The 27447-nt window shown below is 43.0% G+C and overlaps 1 protein-coding gene across 1 annotated transcript in view; it reads left to right on the top strand.

Moving 5' to 3' along the window:
* The first annotated feature begins 2737 nt into the window (after window positions 1–2737).
* Window positions 2738–27447, top strand: part of LOC135497618 (uncharacterized) — a 66982-nt gene continuing 42272 nt past the window's right edge. The window contains exons 1-43 of the mRNA XM_064787422.1: window positions 2738–2814; window positions 3072–3143; window positions 3308–3412; window positions 3766–3933; window positions 4491–4709; window positions 4931–5095; window positions 7333–7516; window positions 9078–9307; window positions 9791–9991; window positions 10747–10947; window positions 11269–11379; window positions 11614–11739; window positions 12632–12757; window positions 13103–13255; window positions 13532–13847; window positions 14226–14334; window positions 14505–14709; window positions 14891–15056; window positions 15252–15429; window positions 15825–16116; window positions 16394–16492; window positions 16587–16675; window positions 17153–17300; window positions 17805–17925; window positions 18236–18369; window positions 18727–18885; window positions 19216–19325; window positions 19444–19567; window positions 19922–20164; window positions 20827–21014; window positions 21426–21509; window positions 21700–21850; window positions 22248–22409; window positions 22847–23004; window positions 23209–23343; window positions 23589–23919; window positions 24245–24370; window positions 24873–25033; window positions 25376–25527; window positions 26009–26169; window positions 26417–26557; window positions 26791–26919; window positions 27315–27443. Of these exons, the coding sequence (XP_064643492.1) occupies window positions 2787–2814; window positions 3072–3143; window positions 3308–3412; window positions 3766–3933; window positions 4491–4709; window positions 4931–5095; window positions 7333–7516; window positions 9078–9307; window positions 9791–9991; window positions 10747–10947; window positions 11269–11379; window positions 11614–11739; window positions 12632–12757; window positions 13103–13255; window positions 13532–13847; window positions 14226–14334; window positions 14505–14709; window positions 14891–15056; window positions 15252–15429; window positions 15825–16116; window positions 16394–16492; window positions 16587–16675; window positions 17153–17300; window positions 17805–17925; window positions 18236–18369; window positions 18727–18885; window positions 19216–19325; window positions 19444–19567; window positions 19922–20164; window positions 20827–21014; window positions 21426–21509; window positions 21700–21850; window positions 22248–22409; window positions 22847–23004; window positions 23209–23343; window positions 23589–23919; window positions 24245–24370; window positions 24873–25033; window positions 25376–25527; window positions 26009–26169; window positions 26417–26557; window positions 26791–26919; window positions 27315–27443 (6790 nt within the window). The 5' untranslated portion in view covers window positions 2738–2786. The remainder of the gene's footprint in view (window positions 2815–3071; window positions 3144–3307; window positions 3413–3765; window positions 3934–4490; window positions 4710–4930; window positions 5096–7332; window positions 7517–9077; window positions 9308–9790; window positions 9992–10746; window positions 10948–11268; window positions 11380–11613; window positions 11740–12631; window positions 12758–13102; window positions 13256–13531; window positions 13848–14225; window positions 14335–14504; window positions 14710–14890; window positions 15057–15251; window positions 15430–15824; window positions 16117–16393; window positions 16493–16586; window positions 16676–17152; window positions 17301–17804; window positions 17926–18235; window positions 18370–18726; window positions 18886–19215; window positions 19326–19443; window positions 19568–19921; window positions 20165–20826; window positions 21015–21425; window positions 21510–21699; window positions 21851–22247; window positions 22410–22846; window positions 23005–23208; window positions 23344–23588; window positions 23920–24244; window positions 24371–24872; window positions 25034–25375; window positions 25528–26008; window positions 26170–26416; window positions 26558–26790; window positions 26920–27314; window positions 27444–27447) is intronic.

Genomic DNA, 27447 nt, shown 5'->3' with positions numbered 1-27447 from the left:
CAGTGTATTGATTTATTTCTTCCATAACATCACGAGTTTGTCATCTTTGCGGCCTGGAGCAAGACACTCAACCCCCAATTGCTTCGTCCTTAGAATGAGACGAATAACTGAGGCCACTTGTAACTTGTGTTTTAACCAGAGCAAGCGAAATACCCCCATGAGCCAGAAACATGTGACAGGACCTCTGGCTGAGGATGGAGTCAAGGCCAAATTAAACACGGCATCCGACCAGTTGCACGTTAAGACGCTTATCCCATCGATCCTGGTCGACGAAATTTTCTCAATCCGTCCTGACTTTGTTTGGGGATCAGGTTGTGACAATATTGTCTCTCGTACACGTCCCGTGGTGACTGGAACTGTGATGGGGACATGTTCAGGTTGTGACAGTACCGTGAATATACGACGATATTGCGACATGCAGAAGAATATGCCTGTAGATACCATGTCACAACCAATCTGATGACAGTAGCTGCTACAATGTCCAAGATCTGAATATTAGTTACCAGCCGGCTTCACTCGTCCTAGACACTGTCACAACCAAACTGATGACAGTAGCTGTTACAATTCTGATTTTACCACGGCGAATCCAAGAAGTTTTTCGTTATAGGCCCTTGTGCCTGCGGTATAGAAGAGACGGCAAAGAACGTTGTACCTGTCTTCACAAGCATGGTGAGATGATAGCTAAGCCTCATGAAACAGCGTCGGCATCACTGGCACCGGCACATATCGTACCATCCTGAGACACAGGGTTTTGGTACTCCGACATCGTGTAGAATAAAGAGGATCCCAAACTTACAGCGTCAAGGAGAAATCGACATTCGACCACGCCCATCCCGAATTTGGCGAAAAGAGAGTAATTTTCAAACATTTCCCAAGTACGAAAGGGTTAAAGACAAGAATCAATCTCTCTCATCTGTGTCTTTGATCGATTCATTTTGATTGACTGTGACAACACATGTCTATCATTGTCTTTACATCGAGACATCACTGTCGACTGACAGTTTTTCTAAATACTATACCCAATGACAGTCCGTGCAACTGGGCAACCATGCAGCTCGCATATACCGCTGGGATTTTTTAACGCTCAGCCTCTCGATATCTACTTTGTTGCTCCGAGTAAAAAACCTGAATCTCAGGGTGGCTTTAAATTTGCGCCAGGCTGTCCATTGATTCGAGTTTTGATTCCAGACCTGAGTTCTAAAGTGTCACAGGGCAGGTCGTCTCGCATACGACCAGTGCACTTCGGGCGCAGAGGACCGGCCTCGTCCTCAATCGTGGGGACGATCAGGATGTTAAAGTTATCAGGATGTTTAAGTTATACTTCACAATGGACTGCATACGACTGTAACGACGGACTGCTTTGTGTTTCCGATGCTACGTACCTCGGACTCAATCAACGTCTCGCAATAGAAGTCAGATCAAGTTACCGATCGTTTAACGGTACTAAAATAGAGGCGTTTGGAGTGAGTTGATGATGATACCAGCGGCGGGAAAAAGGTTAGTCTATGTTCTATAAAACTGATTTCTACGTTTCCCAAATGTGATCGATCACTGGCCTTGATCGGTTTGCATGTGCGATGGGGGTAGCCGTGGGATCTTTTGGCTTTAATCTGTCTGTCCCGAGTTCCATGCGTTCTTGTGGGGTCTAAATGGCAGGTCTATGGGTTTTAAACGGAAAGTAATTAGGCATTTCGATGTTACTGCCTCTCCAAATTACGTTTTTACAATATTTGAGATTGTCTTCTTTTCAGATTCTGTGATGTTTGGGGGCCAGCGAAGATGACTGACAACTTGTATACTTCCGAGTCATCTTGTATTCCAATAACGTTTACCTTTATTCATTTTACATGTAAATGCCTGTCTCCACATCAGCACTTCACGCGGCGTTTATCGCCCATGTAACTATATATATTTAGTTCCTCGTGGTCGCCTTCGTGCAAAGCCATGTGCAATACACGCCGCGTGAAAACCTTCCGTGGAGATAAACTTAAACGCCTCCATTTTCCTATCCCTCGTTGCCGACTTGTCTTCTCACAATGATTGTTATAGTGTTAGACAATAGAACTGAGTGTAGTTTTCAATAGAACTGAGTGTAGTTTTCAATAGAACTGAGTGTAGTTTTCAATAGAACTGAGTGTAGTTTTCAATAGAACTGAGTGTAGTTTTCAAGTTTAAACTCGAGTTCAGACGTGATGCCTCCTAGCTAAACGACCAGGTGTAAGTACAACAGGTAGGTGTGGCTATAAAATGAACAGTTTTTATATTGTCTGTTTGGCCCGGGATTTGCCCTAGTTATACTGCCATAAGTCAGGCTTGTCAATTTGCCTACGGTAACAAGGCCACTGTGTGAATTTGCTCCTTACTCAGGCCACCATGGCTTGTCACGCGGCCACTGCCAAAAGTCCTCTCACTGGTTGCTATGGGGAAAATGGCTAAACGTTGTCAACCACTGCTTATTGTACATGTTTTGGCTTGTCTTCCTAGGTCTAACCTGCGCTAGTTATGACTGCGTGCGAGGTTACGTATGTCGGATGGAAGGAAACACGCCAATGTGTGTACCAGGTTAGTAAGGACTACTTATCTCAAGACTCCCAAGGCAATTAAATTTCGTCATCCTGATCATCTCGACGAGGCCGGTCCACTGCGTCCGGAGTGTAGACTCTGCTCTCATGTAGCCTCTCTAAAAGCTCAAGGATGATCAATTATGACTTGATTGTCAATCTTTATTTCTAGAGCCCGTTATAACATGCGCTAACGTCAAGTGTTCGGCTGGATTGGTATGCAAGATGGTAGGGAACTTGCCACGGTGCTTAGGTTAGTATGGTACTGACTTTCAGAGAGACTGATATTCACGGGACCCCGAAGAAGCAGCACCACATTTCTCGAGGGTATGCCTCGGTTCGAGGGAGGATTTGGGGTGCATGAGGAATCTGGCGCCCCGGTATCGGCGCAGACCTCGGTGTATCTGCCATCAGTAATACGACTGAAAATGGTTTACGGGGATTTAGCGTTTAACTTCTCATAAACCCACGACAAGAGAAGTGCTGAAATTTTGAGTTTATCTTTTTTAGGACCATGTGCCACCATCAAATGTGGATCTGGTGAAATATGCAAGATGGTAGATAACAAGCCAAAATGTGTAGGTTCGTATATTTTTATTCAAAATGAAATGAAAGGGGGATGAAAAGGTATTATGATGTTTCTTCATTTTGAGCAGAAAAAAGGCCTACCACTGATGTGAGGGTGTCGCTAACGAAAAAGAGAAAAGATACAGAGAGCGAGGGACTGATGTTGGCTATATTTTCAGATCCTTGTGCGAATATCACCTGTCCCAAGGAGATGATGTGCGTACTGAAAGAGGTCCAATGTATCAAAGCACCCTGTTACCCACAGCCATCATGCGTGTCAAAGCGTACGTATAACACCTTGCTACCCCAGCTAACTTTCTAGCTTAGTGGTTTGGGCAAGGACGAATCCGGCATTGCGTCAAAGCTAACATGATATTCACCTTCGGCGTTTCCTATTCATCATGTCTGCGTCATGTACCTCTTCTCTGTCGAAACGGCAATAAGTTGTAAGCCGCGTTATCTATTTCCTAATTAAGTGGCTATTATAAGTGGCTGCCACGTTATTTATTTCAAAATGAATGGCTAGTGATATGTCCCATTACATATTTCCTGATGTAGAATGCCCTGTTCCTGATGATCAGCTATCCTAACAGTTGATAGCTGGGTCAGTTAAACATCGTGTTATCTATTTCTGCAGCATATCTAGGGTGCACCGTGTACAAGGACTCCGTGTGTCATCAGAACGCCACTTGCGTTGAGGTCAGGAACAAGACCAAATCCGTTTGTCTGTGTCCCAATGGAACAGTCGGGGATGGCAAGAGAACCATCGCCAACAGTGGAGAGAAGCACATTGGATGCTCTGAACGTAAGTACATCTATAATGCGACTGCGTAGACCCCGGCTCTCATTTAGTTAGGTGCACGTCCTAATTTCCCCTAGAAATCCTAAATATTGGGGAGTTTTCCAAAGGTGCTGAGTGGAAGCCGCTAGGAAACTACGATATGCAGGATAAGGACGGGATATAATAGGAAGTGACTATTTGGCAAGCCCGGCTTACCAAACAGCGACTTTTTCTTGTCCTGAATGGAGAGCCGAACTCATTAATATTAAAGTAAAGTCTCCAGCTCGCCAAACAGGGTAGATTTTTTACCTGTTTGGCAAGCCCGGCTGGCCGAACAGGGTGGCTTTTTAGTGCTGTTTGGCAAGTGGCTCTCCAAACAGGACAAAAAAAGATGCCTGTTCGGCGAGCGGCTTTCCAAATAGACCCGGCCAATATAATAAAAGAATCCCATTTTTAGCACATATCTGCGGAACCACTACCAACGGGATTAAAATGCGGCAATGGTGTATATTGGCGATGGGGATAGATGTTCAGTGGCATTTTCCTTACATTTAAGATTCTTTTTCATCTTGCCTCATCAGCCAAATGTCCCGAAGGACAGATCAAGGTTGACTTACAGTGCCTTAGCTTCCCCAAGGACCCACAGACCCCAGACAAAGCTGAGAAGAAGTGTGAGCTCCAGGGTGGCCATCTGCTGACCCTGTCCACGGACACGCAATGGAAGGCGATGAAGGATGAACTGGTGAAGGCAGGGCAGACAAAACAGGTCCTGATTGGATATACCGACGCCGATATAGAAGGTTCGTTTTCTGTTTCACCGCTTACAGAAATTACATACTTCAGTATTCTAGAAATCAGCGAAAATTTGGTGGTTACAGTCAATAATGTACTAAAAAGTTGTGTTTTGGCGAAATCAATTTCACGTCGTTTTATGCTCAGCTGATGTTAGGGAATGTGTGTAAGATGCAGTCTGCAAAAGACGCTTTGATCTTGAACAAATGTCTCTTTTTTTTCTCTCCAGGCCAGTTCGTCTGGGTGGACAACACGGCTTATGATAAATGGGCTCCGGAAGAACCCTCCACAATAGATAGCCAGAAAAAGGATTGTGTGGTGATTGATCCTTCTAAAGGCTTCGAGTTTGTGACAGTCCCTTGTGATGGGAAGTACGCTTATGCTTGCAGTCGAGGTAAGAACAATTTGTTTCAGCCGCTGCGAGGCTCAGATCTTCGGCAAATGACTCTTAGGAATATTTGCATGTGATCACATCACCTGATGAGCTAAGCAAAGTCATCAAGGCTGAATAAAGGGGCAAAATTAGAAAAATCTACCTTTCCACTAGGTATCTTACTGGCCACCGAGGGGAAAATTGGCATCATACGTTGTAAAGTGTAGCACAACATAGGGAACGCGGTATTGCTGTCGTACGCCATTAGAGAAGTGCTTATAACAAAAGGAGACGCATTAGCCGTGTTTGGTATACCGCTTAACTGAAAAGAAATACGATGATGTTAGAAGAAATCGATGTGTATTATTTCGTTTCTTTTCAACGGAGCATAAACCTGGTAACATCTTGGTACCGATTGTCTTCATAATTCAGTAGCTGCACGGAGTCGCATTATTAAACTGTCAGTATAGAACAAAACAGCTGAGAACGTTATTCAAAACTAGCTCTAGGATCCATATTTTAAATATCATAAAACTTGCCAACTGTTTTCATGTTTATGACAAGCTGTGACCTTCCACAACCCCCGTGACTCTTGCTATCATGAAAAAGCATGGATTCTCTAGCGAATGCTGCACTGGAGGCATAGTGTGCGTATATCAGGGGTGGGTTGTTCAAAATCACGTTAGCTTAAACGGCGCCGTTAAGTCTTAACATGAAAATATTAATGGGTTTAACTGAAGGCGATAACGTCCATAAGGATACTTAACGTAACTGTTAGGGATAACGTGACTTTTGTGCTTTTGAACAATCTGGCCCAGATGAGTGGAAAGACGAAAACATGTTTGGAGAAGGAGGGGGCAGCGTATAACCATCTGAGATCTCGGCTGTATAGCCTTTCCTACAGTATTGATTTTGGTCAAGGTTAAAGTTTTACATGAAATTCTGAATATGGAGTCAATGTCATTCGCATTTTCATACACCATTATTGATTTTGGTCAAGGTTAAGGTTTTACATGAAATTCTAAATATGGAGCCAACGTCCTTCGCCATTCATCATTCTTGTCAAGGGACGAGTAACACAATACTTCAGTTGTTGTCCTCTATATTATGATCCATCAACATCACATGTAATATTTGAATATTGAAAGAATCCTAATCTCGCGCTCATCCCGGCTAATTCCTTTAGTACGGGTGACAGATGGCGCCAATGTCGTCACAGATACCAAGAAGTTCAAGCGACGCATCTTGCCAATTGTCACAACACAAAAAAAGTTGATAGAATGCATCTGCCATGTCAATAAACAATCATAACAGATATTAAACAATCGTTATTTGGGGCAGATATCATTGTCGCCGTGATGATGGCACGTTTCAATAGGCCCAGCCTGGCAGAATTAATGAGAATAGACGTTTCTTTTCATAGTATTGAGCCTGAGAGTTCTGCCAGGACAGTGATTTAAATCACGGGGTGTATGTTTTAACGGCCTGGCGATACAATATGGGGCGGGAGAGGTAACATATTTCCGTAAAGAAAACAAAATATCAGGCTGCGAACATGTCAAACAAGTACATATATCGACCGGGATTACTGTTCTTCAATCAGCATGACCTAATTTGTGTGGGTGGTATAATTGTTATAAAAAAGGATGTGACTACTTGGCAAGCCCGGCTTACCAAACAGCGACTTTTTCTTGTCCTGAATGGAGAGCCGAACTCATTAATATTGAAGTAAAGTCTCCAGCTCGCCAAACAGGGTAGATTTTTTACCTGTTTGGCAAGCCCGGCTGGCCGAACAGGGTGGCTTTTTAGTGCTGTTTGGCAAACGGCTCTCCAAACAGGACAAAAAAAGATGCCTGTTCGGCGAGCGGCTTGCCAAATAGACCCGGCCTATAAAAAAACTGCGGATAATCAAGACAAAAACATATTTAGAACTTCACTTGGTGTTATGTCATATTGGGGTCGTTTAGGCTTATCGACCCCCGTGGAAGATGTTTCGTGGGTCGATGTAATCGGAATTTGCCGCGGTAACACTTTGATTAGAGAGTAGCACAATAGGAATTTAGGCCTAGGTGCGAGCGGGCTTCGTTCACCGACAATAGACAGTGTATTGTGTTAGGCCTGAATTAACAGCGAGGTACGGGGCAAAATAACGTAAGGTTCGCCGTGTTTTGAACGAGCGGGTCCTCCTTCCTTACAGGCCATACCGTTCATCAACCTGGTCAAGTCTGAGTATTCAAGTAATTGCTTTCTTTCTTCAGACCTGAACCCTTACAGGCCCTGTCCACCAGGTTGGGCATACGATTACGAAAAAGGAGGCGAAGACTGCTACTTTGACAAACCCGGCAATAAAAGCTTTCACGATTCGTACATGACTTGTGTCCAGCATAGCGGTGACTTGATTAAGATAACAAGCAAGGAGGATGAAGAAAAAGTTAAGGCAATGTGAGTTTTCATTTACTTTTTTTAATCATTCAAACTTTGCTGGTGGTCATCAACGCCTTGTAAATTATTCATGGGTAATTTCAACCAACCAATCAATCAGCTACCCTCTGTCTGTATTAGTATTTGCTTGTCTACAGCTGGTACTGTTAGAAACCAGACGGATTTTTCTTTTACTCGGTTTGATGGGGTGATCTATTCATCGATAATAATTTTCAATCTGTTGCATCGAAACAATGGGTGATATGAATAAAGACTAGCAAATGCTTATACTTCAATTTTGTACAGGAAGGCATAGTGTAAATGTACATGGAGATTTAGATAAAAGCATTTGCTAGTCTTTATTCATATCACCCAATAACACAACTGTGACTGAGAAACTCTATTAAGAACTGGGACGACTGCATTGTGTGGCAAAGAGACAATTTAATCTCCAACCACCTCAAAGAATGTATGATCAAACATCACACAGGCATGCCAGGGTCTCGTGGTAATTGACATATCATATTGGAAGTGACTACTTGGCAAGCCCGGCTTACCAAACAGCGACTTTTTCTTGTCCTGAATGGAGAGCCAAACTCATTAATATTGAAGTAAAGTCTCCAGCTCGCCAAACAGGGTAGATTTTTTACCTGTTTGGCAAGCCCGGCTGGCCGAACAGGGTGGCTTTTTAGTGCTGCTTGGCAAGAGGCTCTCCAAACAGGACAACAAAAGATGCCTGTTCGGCGAGCGGCTTGCCAAATAGACCCGGCCTATCATTCATATTACCGTGTTCTGCTATATAAGCGCCCAGTGAAATTGTTTGCAAATGCCAAGGAACCACTATCTGACATCCATAAACCTGCGTATTCTCCATCAATGCTACCTTCCAGTCAGATGCTACAACTCATATCCTCAGATATTGTTCACATGCCCCTTCAAAGAACTTTTGATAGATCACTAACAAGAAACCATGGTCTCTATCCTTCAATTTAATTCCTTTGACAGTGTTATAAGGCCTACTTTTCCCAACTGTAAAGAACATGTATTGGTCAACCGAAATGAATTGCTAAGTTATATTTTAACATTTGTTTTTGTTAAGACTTGTTTTGGGTCTGTGTAAGGAAGTCCGCACAAACCGGGTGATAGGTTCCTCTGCATTCGCAGTGGCGGGACCAAAGCTATGGAATGAGCTGCCAAATAGTGTTCGTGGCCAGAGTACCCTGGGTCGTTTTAAAACTACACTAAAAACTCATATTTTTAAGAAATTCTTTTAAATTTTTTTTTTTTTTTTTTTTTTTTAAAATCCCACTTGCACGTTTTCTTTAGTAATGACTTTTATTCTATCATGTATTAGTGTTTTATTGTTTTATTGTAAATTGTAAAGCGCTTAGAAGTTTTAACAACGTTAAGCGCTATAAAAATGTTTTTGATAATGATAATAATAATTAAAAGGTCCATGCTAGAGTCAACAAATGATTCTCTCATTAGCCTTCAGATATTTCCAAACCACACCCCATTGGCTTTCATTGGTTAATTCACATCGTTTTGTTTTGACTTTTCCACTTATACATTTCCTGTCCAGGCTTACGATGCCCGAAGGCGTTAAAATGTGGATCGGGGTCCGCCTTACTACTAGAGGCCGCTGGGAGTGGCTTCTGGCCGGCGAATGGTCTGAAGCAACCTACACCAACTGGGCGAAAGACGAGCCCAGGGTCGGCAACGAATGCGCCGTGATTGACAGCGATATGAAATGGTACAGCATGCACTGCAAGAGCGGGACTGCGATGGTGAAGTGCGAGAAAGGACAGAATGGTGTGTTCATTTACATCCGCAGACGTTAGAATTACATGTAAACAATGGGTGATATGAATAAAGGCTAGCAAATGCTTTTACTTCAATTTTGTACAGAAAGGCCAAGTGTAAATGTACATGGAGTTTTAGATAAAAGCATTTACTACTCTTTATTCATATTGGGTGATATGAATATTGAATAAAGGCTAGCAAATGCTTTTACTTCAATTTTGTACAGAAAGACCAAGTGTAAATGTACATGGAGTTTTAGATAAAAGCATTTACTACTCTTTATTCATATCACCCAATATAAATGTTTAGAAATTGAGCTTCAATTTAAACATGTTAGAAATATCTCATGTTTTGAGTTTATCGTTTTCAATACATATGCCAAGAGTCAACAAATCTGCCTTCCTGGCAACTACATAACGGCAATTTTGATTTCTGTTTTACCTGAGCCACAATATAAGTTATAACCTCTTGCCAAATTCTTCTTTTTTTCAGAGGACGAGTCTTGCCCTGAGGGCTCGCAGCGCTTTGGAGGGTATTGCTATCACTCCAGCAAGAACCAGCTAGGAGGGGGAGAGGCAAGCGCGACATGTGAACAAAGAGGTGCCAAGCCAGTCACCATCAGAAATGAACAGGAACAGATATTCATCGCCAATTATCTCTCAAGTCAATTCACTGGCAAAGACTTTTGGATAGGTAGGGCATAGTTGTGTGTTGAAGTTCGATTTCTCGATAGCGTTTTTCCACTGACAGGCCAAATGGCCAGGGGATGTGTGTCACCGTTAGAGATGAGTGCCAAATGAGGCCTGGAATTAGTTGACGGTATGTTCTGAAATGTAGCTAAATTTTAGTAAATCTTGCATTTTTACATTTTCACTTTCACTCCATCAAAAGTTGAATGCTGGTGACCTTACTTGCTATACTAGCCTTAACAATGCTTATATTAAGTTAGGCCGGGTCTATTTGGCAAGCCGCTCGCCGAACAGGCATCTTTTTTTGTCCTGTTTAGAGAGCCGTTTGCCAAACAGCACTAAAAAGCCACCCTGTTCGGCCAGCCGGGCTTGCCAAACAGGTAAAAAATCTACCTTGTTTGGCGAGCTGGAGACTTTACTTTAATATTAATGAGTTCGGCTCTCCATTCAGGACGAAGAAAAAGTTGCTGTTTGGTAAGCCGGTGTGCAAGGGATAGTAGTCCTAGGGCTGATAGTCCGTGGTTAGGGTTAGCGGTACAATAGATCTTGCTGCTTAATTGATCAAATACATTGCTACCGGACTATGACTCCAGGGGGACTATATCCGCTGTCACACCGGGCTTGCCAAGTAGTCACTTCCAAAGTTTGATGCTGGTGACCTTACTTACTATAACGTCCTTAACAATGCTTATATTAAGTTAATCTAGAGTGGCAAATCACCAAAAACGGAATTATCCCTTTCTTACTTTTTTTCCCCAGGTCTTACTGAAGACAACACGACCGACGGTGCATACACATGGTCTGACGGAACAATCTTCGGAAATGGAAGCTACTCCAGCTGGGGTTCGAAGCAGCCAGATGATAACAATACGGGAAGCTGTGTTGGTCTCGACCATAGTGACGGTTTCAATTGGAACGACGCTGACTGCGCGGAGAAAAAATACCCCCTTTGTTATTACAGTAAGGTTTTTCTCTATGAAATTCTCTCACCAGGTTCAGGGGCCTGATTCCAATGCGACAGGATATCGTCGCGGTTTTGTCGCTTTGTGGTCAGTTACATTGACATTAGTTTGACGCCGGTGAAAGCCGTGCGGTTTCAGTCCTTCTTCCGGTTTCCGCCTGTGGGTGTACGAACAATAGTAAATGAATAACAAGTCTTCGTATTAACACCAAGATTTTCCCATGACATTAGAACCAAACCAGATCTATTATGAGAACATAGGTTACACCCTATTGTTGAGATCTTGGGACATCGTACAGCGTGCCAGTGCTCTCTTACAGGAAACCAGGCCTGCGCAGCGGAAGGCGAGTGTCACAAAAAAGGCGATTGCAAATTGGGCCAGTGTCGATGCAGAGATGGGTACGCCGGCGACGGGAAGAAGCTGTGCTTTGGTAAATACTAGTTTAACATCAGCCAGCCCTATTTTCATACCTCCTCTCATGGTTTTGGCCTCTTTTCTCCAAATAAGCGCGTTTTTCTGCTGCAGCATAAAGCCAAATGTTTTAACAGTATCCTCGGCCATTGAGTAATCATTCATTTGTTATATACATTTATTTCAAAATTTTTCAAGACTTAGCAAAAATTTAGAACAAATTACATGCATATAAACTTATTGACACATTCAGATGTTGACGAATGCGAAGACGAAAAATTGAATAATTGTCACGAACACGCTAACTGCACCAATACAGGCGGTTCGTTTAAGTGTACGTGTATGGAGGGATATGAGGGAGATGGCGTCAAGTGCAAAGGTAAGTAAAATATAAGGAGCATCAAGCTATTTTGCACCTTACCTCACAGTTAAAAGGAGTCAAGCCCTGTCCAAAGCAGAGTCTATCGTCTTCAAACAAGGCCCGATGGCACCTCACAGTTAAAAGAAGTAAAGCCCTGTCCAAAGCAGAGTATATTGTCTTTAAACAAAGCCCGTTCGCACCTCACAGTTAAAAGGAGTAAAGCCCTGTCCAAAGCAGAGTCTATTGTCTTTAAACAAAGCCCGTTCGCACCTCACAGTTAAAAGGAGTCGAGCCTTGTCCAAAGCAGAGTCTATTGTCTTTAAACAAACCCTGCTGGCACCTCACAGTTAAAAGGAGTCAAGCCCTGTCCAAAGCAGAGTCTAGTTTCTTCAAACAAAGCCTGATGGCACCTCACAGTTAAAAGGAATCCAGCCCTGTCCAAAGCAGAGTCTATTGTCTTAAAACAAAGCCCGTTCGCACCTCATAGTTAAAAGGAGTCGAGCCTTGTCCAAAGCAGAGTCTATTGTCTTTAAACAAAGCCCGTTCGCACCTCACAGTTAAAAGGAGTCGAGCCTTGTCCAAAGCAGAGTCTATTGTCTTTGAACAAAGCCCGCTCGCACCTCACAGTTAAGAGGAGTCAAGCCCTGCCCAAAGCAGAGTCTATTGTCTTTGAACAAAGCCCGTTCGCACCTCGGTAGAAGCTCCCATTGTTCTACTGCCGTAGGGTTCTACTGATGCAGGGTTATCAGCCCCCATACGAAACAGCTTTCATAAAGGTCGCTAGCACTAAACTGGTAAGGCCTAATACATGTACTTTGTGAGGGATGCGGGTGTTTTCACAAAGTACGCTTTTATTGGCTATAAATGCAGTGACAGAATTCATATATTTTCATCACGTGTATTTTTTCAGATGAACGTATTTGCACTGACGATTCAAAATGCAGTTCGAAAGGAAAGTGTCAATTCAACGAGACCGGCGGTGACAATAAGTGCGTGTGCAATCCTGGCTTCGAGGGTAATGGCATCGATTGCAAAGGTAGGCGTCTTCAGTTGCTACAAAGTGATAACGGATGTAGAACTAGATAATGTTAGTCACAAACTCGGTTGAATTTATGTCATCGCGTGACTTCTTGGGTTTTCTTGGGATGAATACATGAAGGATATGTACTTATGAAGTGCTCAGAGCGTACATGGAGTCGGACCCTCTTTCGCCACTTTCTTTCGCAATGTGTCAAGAAGCTGGTCATTTTAACATCCTGAAAGGTCATTTGTTGTCGAAGCGTGTTGAGTAGTTCTTTTTAAAAGCGTTTTGGTGCATATGGGGATCTGATCTTCAGCTACAGAAGCCGGAATCCTAAATGAAGGCTGCTCCCTTTTTCAGACACGAACGAGTGTATTCCAACGCCAGTATCTCCGCTAGGCCCGTGTCATCCCAGTGCATCCTGCGAGAACAAAGAGGGTAGCTTCGAGTGTAAGTGTAAGAACGGATTCAAAGGCGACGGAGAAGTCGGCGAAGAAAAAACAGGATGCGAAAGTAAGGAGGATTTTCATTCATTTTGTGTAATTTCCTGATAAGATTTCGTCACAAAAAGCAATACTCATGTCAGGCCAACACATAATAGTTATATATCATTGTGCATGCCGACTTTATGGGTAGTGAACATCAATCGTAAAGTCTCCTCCTTTCACTATCCGCACATTGATGGAAGATCGGCATGTATATTATGGAGTTCATCTTAGCTTCATGTTATTGACAAGTAGCCCGTAAAAGTGTTATTACTTGGACAATATTTTGCCACCTGCCTTTCAGAGATACCAATGACTTGTGACGAGGTAAGACTAGCTAAAGGAAAGCCGGACGAGAAAGAAAATCCGAAGGAAGAAGACCGCTACACCATTGACCCTGACGGTACCGGTGACCTTGAACCAGTGAAGGTCAAATGCATCATGCGACCTGATGACGACATCGGCATAACAGTCATTGACCATGATAAGGAAAATCCGAACAACGTCCCACCCAATAATGATGATCCTCAAGAGGATAAGTCTTCCTTGAGATACATAATTGATATCTTGAAGATATTTGCCCTTATTGAGAACTCTAAGTACTGCTACCAGGAAATGTGGTGAGTAGGCGTTGCTGCCCACATATTGCACTATTTTGGCGAGTAGCAATAATTCGGGACATATGAGGGTACTGTATAGTACCCCAGGTATATGTCACGGCTTAACCCGCCGGCCATGAGGGAATTCCTTTATGGCCCAGTGGTTGGCGCGTTGGCCCCAGAGTGGAAGTTAAGCAACGTTGAGCGCGGTCAACCTTTGGATCGGTGACCGGCGCGTACAATACAGGTACCATTAGTTTTGTACCGAGCAACATCAGATTTTAGGATCCGGTCACATGACGTTGTCTTGTCCAATCAGACGGGGATCTGCAATGATCATGTAATAATCACTTTTGGTACTAGTATCACTCGACATTATGTGCTTTCGTTCCTTTTAAGGCACAAGTGCCAAACAGGTCATGACTTCCTTGTCAACAACAACACCCTTTGGAAAGACGGCAAGGGAAAACTTCACAATAGTTGGTCCGGTGCGCTGACAGAAGGAAAGGTACGACAGGCCTTCAAGACTCTATGGTGCTTTGTTTCAAGACTGGTGTAACGAAAATTACAATCCCCGTTTTTCATTTAAAATATATTTTCAAAATTCTTATTTTCGCGAATCGAGGTTATTCGTAAAATCCGCCAAAATAAAACGATCGAACATTTTTCATTCGACAGTGTGTGTGTGGTGAACTGTCAGCCTGTAGAGATCCCTCTTCACACTGTAACTGCGACGGCACTCAAGACGGTTCCGCCGAGGACGCTGGCTTCTTGACAAAGAAGAAGTTTCTGCCAGTGACGGAAGTCTGGTCAGGCGGTATCAAAAATGGCAAGTCTACCTATTGGAAAGTAGGACCTCTCAAGTGTGGACCAAAGCCATTCGGTAAGTCTATAAAAGAGCTAACATTTACATTTGGACAGTCGACGTTTCGACTTTGCTCAGCTTTCATACAATTAATGCACGTGTGAGTTCGGAGGCTTCGGGGGGAATAGTATAAACGTGTACGTCATCTCAGATCTTATCAGGACAACTATTGCTGAACGACATCGTGTTTTCTCTGCAGACATCCCGAAAGATTGCCACGAGGCAAAATTCAAACTTGGAATGAAGACCGACCGCATCCTCCTGATAGACGTTGACGGACCGAATGGGGTCACAGAGCCCGTCTATGTCAACTGTGACATGACGACCTATCCTCAAACAGGTGTTACCATGTTACCCCATGACAAGTACGTACACTTTCACAATCTTTGTCACAGAGTTCTGACCCCATCGCTGTGAGAGATTATTGTGGTCGCCACACATATAAAAACACACGCACAAAAAGGTAAAACAGAATACTTGAAACGTGCTGTGAATCTTTCGCTTCTAGAGAATCCTTTGGCTAATTCTCAGCCTCACAAACTTCATTTCCATTTCTCCAGTGGCCACGGGCCCCCCAGCAATCCAAACAAACCCAAAGGGAAGACAGGGCCAGGCGAACCACAGGAACCGACCTCACCCGACGACATACCACTGGTTTACCCGGCCTCGCCAGAGCAGATAAAGAAGCTCATTGAAATATCCCAGTTCTGTTCTCAGTACGTTGAGTTTGAATGCACGGTGCGTATACATTATTTTGGCCGGGTCTATTTGGCAAGCCGCTGGCCGAACAGGCATCTTTTTTTTGTCCTGTTTGGAGAGCCGCTTGCCAAACAGCACTAAAAAGCCACCCTGTTCGGCCAGCCGGGCTTGCCAAACAGGTAAAAAATCTACCCTGTTTGGCGAGCTGGAGACTTTACAACACATTAGTAATGAGTTCGGCTCTCCGTTCAGGACAAGAAAAAGTCGCTGTTTGGTAAGCCGGGCTTGCCAAATAGTCACTTCCTGTTTTAAATGACATGTACTGGTATATCATATCGCTGCTTGAAGGCCTGCTTGTACTTCGGTTAGAAAATTTTATGAATTTAAAATATTGCTTATTATTAGACGTAAAAGTATTTAAAACGCATTTTCAGAATCACCCGATAACCTCGGATACCGAATGGTATGACATCGACGGCAACAAGGTAGCCCACTTCCCCGGCGGTAATGCGCAGAGGCAGTGCGCCTGTGGCGTAGTCGGGCGATGTGAAGACAACAAACAATGCGATTGCGACATCAAGGACGGCAAAACCAGAAAAGATTTCGGCTTGTTAACAAAATCTGGCCCTCTACCAGTCGGAAAGCTGAAATTCAAGAAGGTTGGGAAGGGTGGTGCGAAGGGAAAGTTTAGCGTTCACATGTTAAAGTGCGGCCAAGCCCAGTTCGGTAAGAAGGCAAATTAATTAACAATACGAAAACGGCCCGTGATTCAAATCGAGAGAACATGTGTGATGAAACGTATCTAACAACGTTTCTCTGGTTCAGTACTCGGCAAAATAAATGAAATGCATTCAGATCCGCTGCTTCGAAATCTTTCACGGTGATTTCAAAGTGTAATTCGGTTTTACAAATAACGCGAGCAGCTGAATCTCAGATATGTGACCGTGAAGATTTTTTGCAATATTAGCACAGTCCAAAACTTCCAAAATTTATTATACTTCAGGCATTCCACCAACGTGCCAAGAGGTTCGCAAGAAGTCAGATAAAACGTATGCATACCTGATAGATCCGGATGGCAGAGGCAAGGTCTTGGTCCCCGATAGTAAGTTCAATCGTATGTTACCCTTTTATGTTCGATCTCTTGGGCCCGTTAGTCTTATAAAACTGTTTTACTCATTTTCGTCGTGTGTTTTCAGATACTAACGCCCCTTTCATGGTCTATTGCAAAATGGTCAAGGAACCGCCACTAGGTATCACTGTTATTGGTCACCCAGATGACGGAACGGTAAGTTCACAATTTAAAATAGGCCGGGTCTATTTGGCAAGCCGCTCGCCGAACAGGCATCTTTTTTTTGTCCTGTTTGGAGAGCCGCTTGCCAAACAGCACTAAAAAGCCACCCTGTTCGGCCAGCCGGGCTTGCCAAACAGTTAAAAAATCTACCTTGTTTGGCGAGCTGGAGACTTTACTTTAATATTAATGAGTTCGGCTCTCCATTCAGGACAAGAAAAAGTCGCTGTTTGGTAAGCCGGGCTTGCCAAGTAGTCACTTCCTTGAAAATTTTATGTACATTTAAAATCGTAATTTAGGGAAATGTAACTACTTGTAGCCTTAATATTTGTGCAACATCGGGTTGTTGTGAATCGTGCCTGGGAAATGCAACAGCAGCCGTATTCTTGATACCTCTCTCAGCACGACTCAAACACCCTGGTATGATAATTTCTAGGCGTTTTGAACTGATTTGTAACTTTTGAAACATTTCAGGAAAAAGGCCCAGACCCAGGCCCGCAGACCGATACACCCACATACTATGACGCCACCCTCAAACAGATCAAGGGTCTGACTAAGATCGTAGCATACTGCAAGCAACGCATCACCATTAATTGCAAGAAATTCAAACTCCATGAAGGAGGTGAGTGAGTTTGGTGATAAAAATATTATTTTTCCCATTTGAAACGAAACGCTTAAAGAACAAACAACCCACAAACAATTTTAGGTTAATAAAAATGTTTAAGGTAAAAAAAGCCGGGTCTATTTGGCAAGCCACTCGCCGAACAGGCATCTTTTTTTGTCCTGTTTGGAGAGCCGCTTGCCAAACAGCACTAAAAAGCCAACCTGTTCGGCCAGCCGGGCTTGCCAAACAGGTAAAAAATCTACCCTGTTTGGCGAGCTGGAGACTTTACTTCAATATTAATGTTCGGCTCTCCATTCAGGACAAGAAAAAGTCGCTGTTTGGTGAGCCGGGCTTGCCAAGTAGTCACTTCCAAAAATGAAAGCAAGTTCTTATACAGCGCTTTCGTGTATATTCCGGGATTACCCGAGAACCTACCAAGAACTGGACGGCTGTGGCTGGGTCCAAGATTTTCCAAAATCATTGCCACTAGTCCTCCTGCAAAATATTTTCTTTGACTTTTAGCATCACAGTTGGTGTCCTGGAAGGATGTAAACGATAATACCAAGTACTACTTCTCTGGAACGACTGGTAACTCATGTGAAGACAATAAATGCAACTGTGATACACGGTCAAATTCATGGGTGTAAGTATAAGGCCCGTCATATTAGTATAAGAATTGGTTACATAGAGTTCACGTGCATTGTCACTTGCCACGTGTCATCCCAGGCCGAGTTTACATGGAGCTACATATTGAACGGACACGCCGGCGAATAGTGGTACCGTTCGCCCATTCGTCGTGTCATGTCATGTGTTCAAGCCTAAGTGTTGTTTTTGGAGCATACTTCCCGGGGGGGGGGGGGGGGCTGCCTATCCCTATGTTCCCTGGGATGTGCACCGCGTTTCAAAAGCAACATTTCGCCCTGATTAAACTATATGATTTCTTTTTGTCGCAGTTCCGACAGTGGTTTCCTCATGGACAAAGACCAGCTCCCCGTGACGAAGGTCGTTGTAGAGAACCTCGCGGCGGCTTCGGCGCAAAATGGAGGAGCCAAGATCAAATACAAGCTAGAGGCCATGGAGTGTTACAGTCAGTTGATATTTATACAGCTTGAGGGGAGGGGGTTACAACCAAATAACGCAACTAGAATAATCAAACAAATTTAGGTCTGTACGGGAGGCGTCAAGACTAGTGAACAGCAACCTTCCACAGAAAACTCATTCGGAATTCCATCTTCAACACTTCTGCGAAACTTGAAATTCAATTTCGAAACTCTCGTTACTTGCTACACTGTCAGTGCATCCGTCTGTTTCTGGCGTATAGTCGAACAAATTGTAATTCAATGTGGTGATACGGCTATGGTGGCAACAAATAAGGTGCGATTCCATGAAATTTTTCGTTCTGTGATTGACTGGTGATTCATCCGTGTGCTTTCACATGTTTCAGGTCTGTTCCCGACGTGCTATCATCTACAGCAGAGGTATCCCTCATATGATGACTTCAAGATAAGGGATGGATATTACGTGATTGACGCCGATGGTCCCGATCCTGTCGAGCCCTTCCGAGTGTACTGTGACTTCCCCCTTACACAGGTCAAACCTGATCGTAAGTTGAATGACTGTATCGTCCTAAAGCAATCCTGAGGGCGGTCCAAAATTGTCTCCTAAAAAATCGCAGGGAGAATAATTCACGTATAGCATGCTCCAAAAGCAAAATATGACCCAAAACACGCTTGCATCACAATGTATGATCTTTCAAAAAATGATGGAGCGCTGAGAAGATTTTGGATATTTTATGGTGAATTTCGTCACTTACACATGTCTGTTTATTTCTACATATGAATTGCACAGGTGGAAACAACGTACATGTACACGATCTGGTTGGCCTTTAGATGAGTTATTTTATTGTTTAATGCTAAATGATTGCTGTTTTCAGCTAAAAATGCTGAGAAGGTGAACTCGAAAGACGATGAAGCAGAGGCTGTTGGTGATAAGACAAAATGTTTCGACGTTAAATACAAGGATGCTACCTATGAACAACTCAAGGTGGGTGTCCTAGATGCGAAACACAGGCATTTCTAAGAATCAAAATATATTCCATTTACGCCTTTCGTCCGCCTGAAAGGTCCGCCACTGGAAGTATTTATAATTTTGTCTGTTGCAGGCTCTGACCAAAGTTTCTGGCTTCTGTAAGCAGTTTGCCGTCTACTGGGGTTGGAATGCCCCGTTCACTGGTCATATGTACTGGGAGAATACAGCTGATGGGGTAACGTGGGCAAAACAGCCAGGTAAGATGATGAGACGTATGCCATTCGAGGCTCAGAGTAAGACATCACCATATCTATGCCCAATCAGACTGGTGGTGAAATTATAGATGCACGAAAACAACGATACCCCATTCGCACCCTAAAAACCTCTTGATTTACATAAATCACCAATTGAATGAAATTCCGAGTTGCTCGGGTAGAACAACGTACATGCAGCCAATGGATCACTTACGCTCCTGGCACTAGTTTGGTGATATCCACTTTAACTGAGTTCTATCGTCGAGTTAAAAGAATACACAACCCCAAGTAGTATGGCTGTTTCGAATAACCAGTCCCGCTCGTTCCATGATTAACCTCTCATTGATTTATTCTAAGGCTGGGCTGGTAGTCTCGGGGCCCCAAAGTGCGCCTGTGGCCCCATCAAGAGCTGCACTAACGGCCGCGATAAGAGCTGCAATAGCGACGCGGAGTCCGGCAAATGGGAGTCAGACCACGGCGAATTCATTGACAAGAGCATCCTTCCCGTGAATAGGTTCTGTCACAATTACAAGGACAACAAGAAAGGGAGATGGTCCCAGCACAGAGTTTACAAACTGGAGTGCAGCAACAAGCAATTTCGTACGTAAATGAAGCAAAGACGGTCTTATTCCTCATCACCCCAGGCAAATAACGCGGATCAAAAGTCCCTCTCCTAACCATCTTGATCTCATTCCTGAATATGAGTAATGCTGTTTTACTCATATTCATTCAGGAGGTCCTACACTTTTCAACCAATGAGTTGGAGTCATTCGTGAATATGAGTAATTTTTTTCATATTCAAGAGGCCGCACAATCTTTGACCAGTAAGTTGGAGTCATTCCTTGTGAAAATGAGTACTTTTTTTTCATATTCAGGAGGCCGCACAATCTTTGACCAATAAGTTGGAGTCATTTCTGAATATGAGTAATTTTTTTCAAATTCAGGAGGCTCTACACTTTTTGACCAGTAAGTTGGAGTCTTTCCTAGTGAAAATGAGTACTTTTTTTCATATTCAGGAGGCCGCACAATCTTTGACCAATAAGTTGGAGTCATTTCTGAATATGAGTAATTTTTTTCATATTCAGGAGGCTCTACACTTTTTGACCAATGAGTTGGAGTCCTTCCTTAATATCTCACCGCTACTTAAGCTGAGCTAAGCTTTGCCTCGGCGACGACAAAGGGTTTAAATATTATTTTGGAGTTTGAGCGTAATGCAGCACCAGCAACAAGATCAATAAAGCAATCATCCAATCCTTCTTCAGATATTCCCGAATCCTGTCAAGAATTGAGGGACTGGAAATACTGGACCTACGGGTACTTGCGGTCGCTCAATGCTGGGTTTCCAGGGAAAACGCCTTGGCTGATCGACCCTGATACGCAGAAATCAGACAAGCTCAAACCATTCATTGTTCTCTGCGACTTCGTGCATAATCCGCCTATTGGGATCACGGTGAGTCGTCTTGTCGAGCCAACTTCTGGTAATGATCTCTGTTTTAACAAAAGCAAGATTAACGATGATAAAGCAATTGCCCAGTACTTAATCCTTGCTAGATTCGAGAAACCTGCTGGTAGTATGTTGTCTTCGATGGACCCCGCGAGTGTCCTTACGAAGCCCTTTTGATTTTCATGGAATTTTTGAAAAAGACACTCAGTATCTACAACCTTGAAGCGATGATCACACTCTTCACCGTATTCACCTTTCCCCTGGGTAATTTTCTCACCAACGATGTATTATAAAGGCACTAAGAATTAGTACCCCACTAGGCCCACCATTTGTTTGAAACCATGGACTTTACTGCTTTACCTGGGATGTACCGAATCTCTCTCGTGATATCATATTACAACCTTAATGCTGTTACAGATCATCAACCACAATGACGAAGACTGCGAAGACATCAAATCGACAGAAGTTACAAAGACATTCACATACCTCGAAGCCACCAAGGTAGGGATGATAATTTTCTAATAGAAATTCACTTTATCATCATGGTATTGGGCAATTAATTTCGTTTTAAATCGTGGCTTGAAAATTGCCATGCCATGGTGTTTGATCAAATTAACAACGCTTTATGCGAACATCAACATTACCCTGTATTCATCCAGCTTCTAACAACAATATATTTCCTTCACTCCAGGCCCAGATAGTAGGCCTGACCAAGGTCTCCACCTTCTGCACTCAGAATGTGAGATACGAGTGCTCTAATGACAAGTTAGCACTCGAGAAGGACAAGTATGGCTGGTGGGACCGAGACAACAAGTGGGTTGATCATTGGTCTGGAAATAACCGTGAGTTTTTTTCCAACCGTGATGTTGTCCAATCACTATGTTTTTTCTAATCCAATCTAAATTTTTTCTCTTCAATTTCATTGTACCGTTTTTAAGCAGCAATATTTCCCAGCCACCATTCCTACATGTATGCCTTACAGATGAGCCACGTTAATTTTGCAAACTTCGCGAAAAATCTCCATTTGCAAAAAAACAAAAATGATGCACTTTTTTTACATTTGAAAAAAAATTCGCAATCTGGAAAATTAATTCAAAAAAATTGCTGACGGAAATTCTTGCGAATCGCAGAAGAGGTGCAAAAATGAGGCGTTTTACACTTAGCACTTTGTCCTTTTCTGCATGATACTTCAAAGTCAGTAACTGTAAACATTGTAACCAAAAACATTCCTTTTACTAGATGGAGTATCTTGCAAGGGGGCAGACTGTAAGTGCCAGGGTACAGGTCACCATGTCGATGGCCAGATGGTTATGGATAAGGAAATCCTGCCAGTATCAAAGGTGGTAGCCAAGGCCACGAGTGGAAAGCGAAAGCTCTGTGTTGAATCTCTCGTATGTTATGGTAAGTCCGACACGACTTGTTTCTCAGTGTTAAGAATATCGAAAGAAATTACAGTCCTTAGAATATGTCTGTTATAATTTGCTTCGAATGTATTAAAGTTTTGGTCAACGTATAACAATAAAGGTGTACGGAAGATATCCATGAAGAGCAAAAATCTGTAGGGTGTTAAATACGGATATGTAAATAGGTGTATGGAGGACATAAGTTTGATCGGACTGAGTAAGAAGAAGAGAACGTGTATGGAAAGGGATGTTTGAAGACCAGAAATTGATATGATGTCCATTCAACACGTTCTCGCTGTAAAGTTTTGTGTTGAGTTTATAATAGTGATAAATAATGCCCTGTTTATGGACATGACCTAGTTTGACGTCAACACAGCGTTACGCCAGGCCGAGAGACTGCCTGCGGATGTACCAGTTTGTTTTCTTGCTCCTCAGCGCTTTACCGCAGTTGCCACGAAATCCGGCGCTCCAACAATCACTGGAATCCACTTCGCAACAACATCTACGCCATTGATCCCGATCGTGCCAAACTCAGGAGGCCATTCGCCGTGACCTGTGATTTCAAGACAGACAAAGGTTACGGCATAACGATCGTAAGTCATTTGATGACTATCTATTTTCAAATTGAATGTTGTCACTGTTGATTATTTCGTCTTATATTCGATTTACGTTAGTCTATTTGTGTAAAATTATTGTTATAAGCATAGATGATCCTAATGCATCATGCGGCCCGAAATTTTCGATTTTTTGTAGGCTAGGTGTTTTTCTAACTCTTTTGAATGTCTTTTGTCCTGTAGGTTAATCACAACTCAAATACCTTCAAACCTACCAAAAACGGAATAATCGAAATCACCTACCCAGCGACAAAAGACATCTCCGCACCACACCTTACCATCCAAGGCCTTGCAGAGATTTCTGGTTACTGCTCACAGGTTGGTGTCATTTGAAGGGCTTGGAAAACACAGTACCTGAGTGCAATTTGGAAAAAGGTTGTTGACAAGAGAAGATAGAGTGTCGCCATCCATCATGAGAACTATGATGGTGTATTCAAAGGGCTTGGAGCACAACGGATGTAAATGCACTATCAATGCATCGATCTTGTCTCAGTTTGAAAAGGACCACTGCTATTGCAATATTGTATTACAACGTAACGTCTACCTTTTGCACTTATTTTCAGGAGCTGAGGTACAAATGCACAAAAGCGCCTCTCCTGGGCAAATTTGGAACCTATTTCAGCGACTTTGCTGGCAGGTATATCAACCTGTGGTCTGGAGCGGACAACAGCGGTGCTGCAGACACCTGTGGCTGTGGTCTCTTCAATACCTGTCCTACCCCGGGAGCAAAGTGCCGCTGTGACGGCTTAAATACGTCGCCACGATCTGGTGATGGAGGCCTAGTCTGGAATCGTGACTTGATGCCAGTGAAGAGCATCCATGTTGGAGGACTTGGGTCTGGATCCAAGGTTGAAATTCTCTTGGGGCCCATGCGGTGCAGTCCTCGACCATTCAGTAAGTAAAGGCCCATACACACATTTGGGAATTTGGAGAACGTCCGAGGCCCTTGATCTCTTCTTGTCGGCAGGGAGGCGTAAAATAAGCAATTAGTTAGCATCAAACACCTTCTACAATGGGTATGGCCTGAGAACTTAAAAAATGCTTAAATATTCATCCGGCAGCAACAGGTCAGCATCTTTCGTACAGTCGAACACTTGCCCCTACTTTTTCCGAGCTAAACATAAATCTTGGACAAAGAAAGATTCCCGAATGTAAAAAAAAGAAATTGAAATTTGTTTGTGCAAAGAAAATTAAAAAGCAGCGCCGTTTTTGATTTTAGACCTGCCAAAAGACTGTCAGGAGGTCCTGAACAAGGGATACGGCACCGGCGAACACCTAATCTGGCCAAAGAAAAGTTTGCAACCATTCTTGGTGACATGTGACATGGATATCAAAGCAAAATTAGGTAAGAAAGAAGGTTTAAGGTCTTGAGAACGAAAACGTAGTGCCATTTTGACGATGGATGTCAGAAATTGCCTGTTGTCAGAAATGCATTGAAACAGTATGTCTTCAATGTCTGGTCTGCCAAAAACAGCAACAGTCGAATTGATGACGTCAAACACCTTCCACAATGGGTATGGCCTGAGAACTTAAAAAATGCTTAAATATTCATCCGGCAGCAACAGGTCAGCATCTTTCGTACAGTCGAACACTTGCCCCTATTTCTTCCGAGCTAAACATGAATCTGGATACAGAAAGATTCCCGAATGCAAAAAAGAAATTGAAATTTGTTTGTGCAAAGAAAATTAAAAAGCAGCACTGTTTTTGTTTTTAGACCTGCCAAAAGGTGTTAGAATATTTGATTGTAAGATTAAAAATAACAATCATTGCAGCATCGTTTTTTACAGGTGTAACAATATTTTTTCCTGAGATTGAAGAGACATTTTATTGCCACTTCATTTTTTCAGGGGTTACGATATTTGTTCCTAAGATAAAAGAGAACAGTATTCCTAGTCATGGAAAGGTTCCAGTAGTCTACAGGGAAGCCACTATTGAGCAGGTCCTTGCACTGGTCGAAATAAGCGAGTTCTGCCTTCATCCCCTCAAGTACAAGTGCAGATCATCTAATGTACGTTCAGGTTACAACAATTTTCCTACTATAGTTTATTGTATTGGCTGTTGGTACTGCATGCCAAGAAGTAAAAAGATGGCGAGAAAATTTGCCAGGACATGTTGTCACACAGACTACATACAACAATGCTTTGATGCAGAGGCGTTGTATGACGGTGAAATACCGTTTCATTTTGCTTATTGAAGATTTAACAAACTCCAAAACGTTTTTACTATCGGCGTAGGGTTCCAATTTTGCGTCTTGATATTCCGTCACAACCAGTAAGCAGTTTACAGTAAGCAGTTGTGCTGACTTTTTTTTCATTTGCAAACCAATTTTCGTGATTTCCTCTCTCCCCAGATGTTTGCAAACTCCGACAAGGGTCGATTCAGCTTCAAGAATGCCAAGGACCAAGAGAGACGGAACTTCGCCCACGGGGGAGATGGCAAGTGTGGCTGTGGGAAGGATAAGCGATGCAGCGGGCCTGGCTCACCCAAAGATATCAACACTAGGCAAGTGTACAGGAACTAACCTAGCGATTTGTTCATAAAATAATGGGAAGTGACTATTTGGCAAGCCCGGCTTACCAAACAGCGACTTTTTCTTGTCCTGAATGGAGAGCCGAACTCATTAATATTAAAGTAAAGTCTCCAGCTCGCCAAACAGGGTAGATTTTTTACCTGTTTGGCAAGCCCGGCTGGCCGAACAGGGTGGCTTTTTAGTGCTGTTTGGCAAGCGGCTCTCCAAACAGGACAAAAAAAGATGCCTGTTCGGCGAGAGGCTTGCCAAATAGACCCGGCCAAAATAATGAGCCAATTTGCCGCCGACTCCACCAAAACCACAAAAGGAAGCAGTTGCCTGGAAGTAGACCAAATAATAAGTTGTCGGTAATGTCAAGAAGAGTCAGGCGCTGATGTTTCCACCTCTCCTACAGCCCGACCATTCTGCACTTCACTATTCCTTCAACGTTTTTGTTTTTTCCATTTTCTTCAGAGTATGCAACTGTGATAGTGGCGATAACGTTACCCGCTTAGACGCGGGCTCCTTCAATAATAAGGCTGACTTCCCCATCAAGGAATTTAACTTTGGCAGTGGTTCATACGATTACAGTCTCTTCACTCTAGGGAATCTTTATTGCGCAAGAGGCCAATTCGGTAAGCGGATAACAATAATTATGATAATTATGAGACTTTTAGCGCTTTATCTAATTGGTTCAGTCGCTCAAAGTGCTTCAAACGGACATCTAATCTATTAACCCGGACATAGGATAATTCAAACTCCATTCAATCCGTAAGATGAAACATTTTTAAAAAGATTTTTCATTTTTTTCAATGAAAAGTTCTTGATTATTGATGAAGTGATTTGAACCAAACTCATCAAATATTTTCTTCGATGTTGCAGACTATGATGAATGTTCCGAGTTCAACGATTGCGACCAAAATGCCAAATGTGTTAATCACGACCCTGACTTCGATTGCCGGTGCAAAAAGGGCTGGCAGGGCAAGGGAACTACTGCCAGTGCCACGGGAAGGCAATGTCCAGGTTAGTTACCATGTTTTACCTGCTACTTGAAGTAAATTACTTTTCCTTGTGTCCCTTGTGTTCACCATCATCATCGACATCGGAGCTGTCGGAGTGGTGCAGTGGAAACCAGCATCTTAGGTCCCGTGTTCGATTCCCAGTTGGCCCCAACAAACTCATGATAGAGAGGACGAATCTCAGCTCTCAATATTTTTCTAATATCATTGCGTCACATTCATTCGTTTCACCTATAGATGACGATGAATGCAAGATGGCTCCATCTCCATGTCCACAGGACCGAGCGAACTGCACCAACACGCCCGGAGACTTCATCTGCAAATGCCATGCAGGTTACGAGCAGACCGGGAAGTCAACTTGCGTTGGTGAGTCTATTCTCCAATTTTTTTCTGAGAGTGTTTAGACAAGATTACATCAGTTAATTCGTTGAAGGAAATATTAATCAGAAACAAATGATAGCATGGTGTTGGCAGGGGGAATGGCTTAAAATACCAACATTTTAAATGCAAAAACCTGAACAACTTGATAAAAGATTCTAAAATACCTTTAACATTTAGCATCCTGTATAGCTCATTGATATACCAGCTCATTGATATACTGGGTTTCTGAGGGTTTTTCAATCTCAGCGCCGCGAAACAATAAGATTTCAAACGTGTTTCTTATTCATCAACTGTTTCCACATTGCTTTTATTGCAATTGCAAACGGTATATTCTCAACAACTTGCGATGGATAAAATTATTCGAAGATAACTTTTTCCAGACATCGATGAATGTGCCAACAAGACCCACAACTGCGATGAAAATGCAAACTGTGTTAACACCATTGGTTCTTTCTTGTGCCGCTGCAAGCAAGGGTTCAGAGGAACAGGTATAAAGGGAGATTGCGAAGGTAA

The sequence above is a fragment of the Lineus longissimus genome, chromosome 13 (genome assembly GCF_910592395.1).
Source record: "Lineus longissimus chromosome 13, tnLinLong1.2, whole genome shotgun sequence".
Taxonomy (NCBI): domain Eukaryota; kingdom Metazoa; phylum Nemertea; class Pilidiophora; order Heteronemertea; family Lineidae; genus Lineus; species Lineus longissimus.
This window is presented reverse-complemented; position numbering and strand designations above follow the sequence as displayed.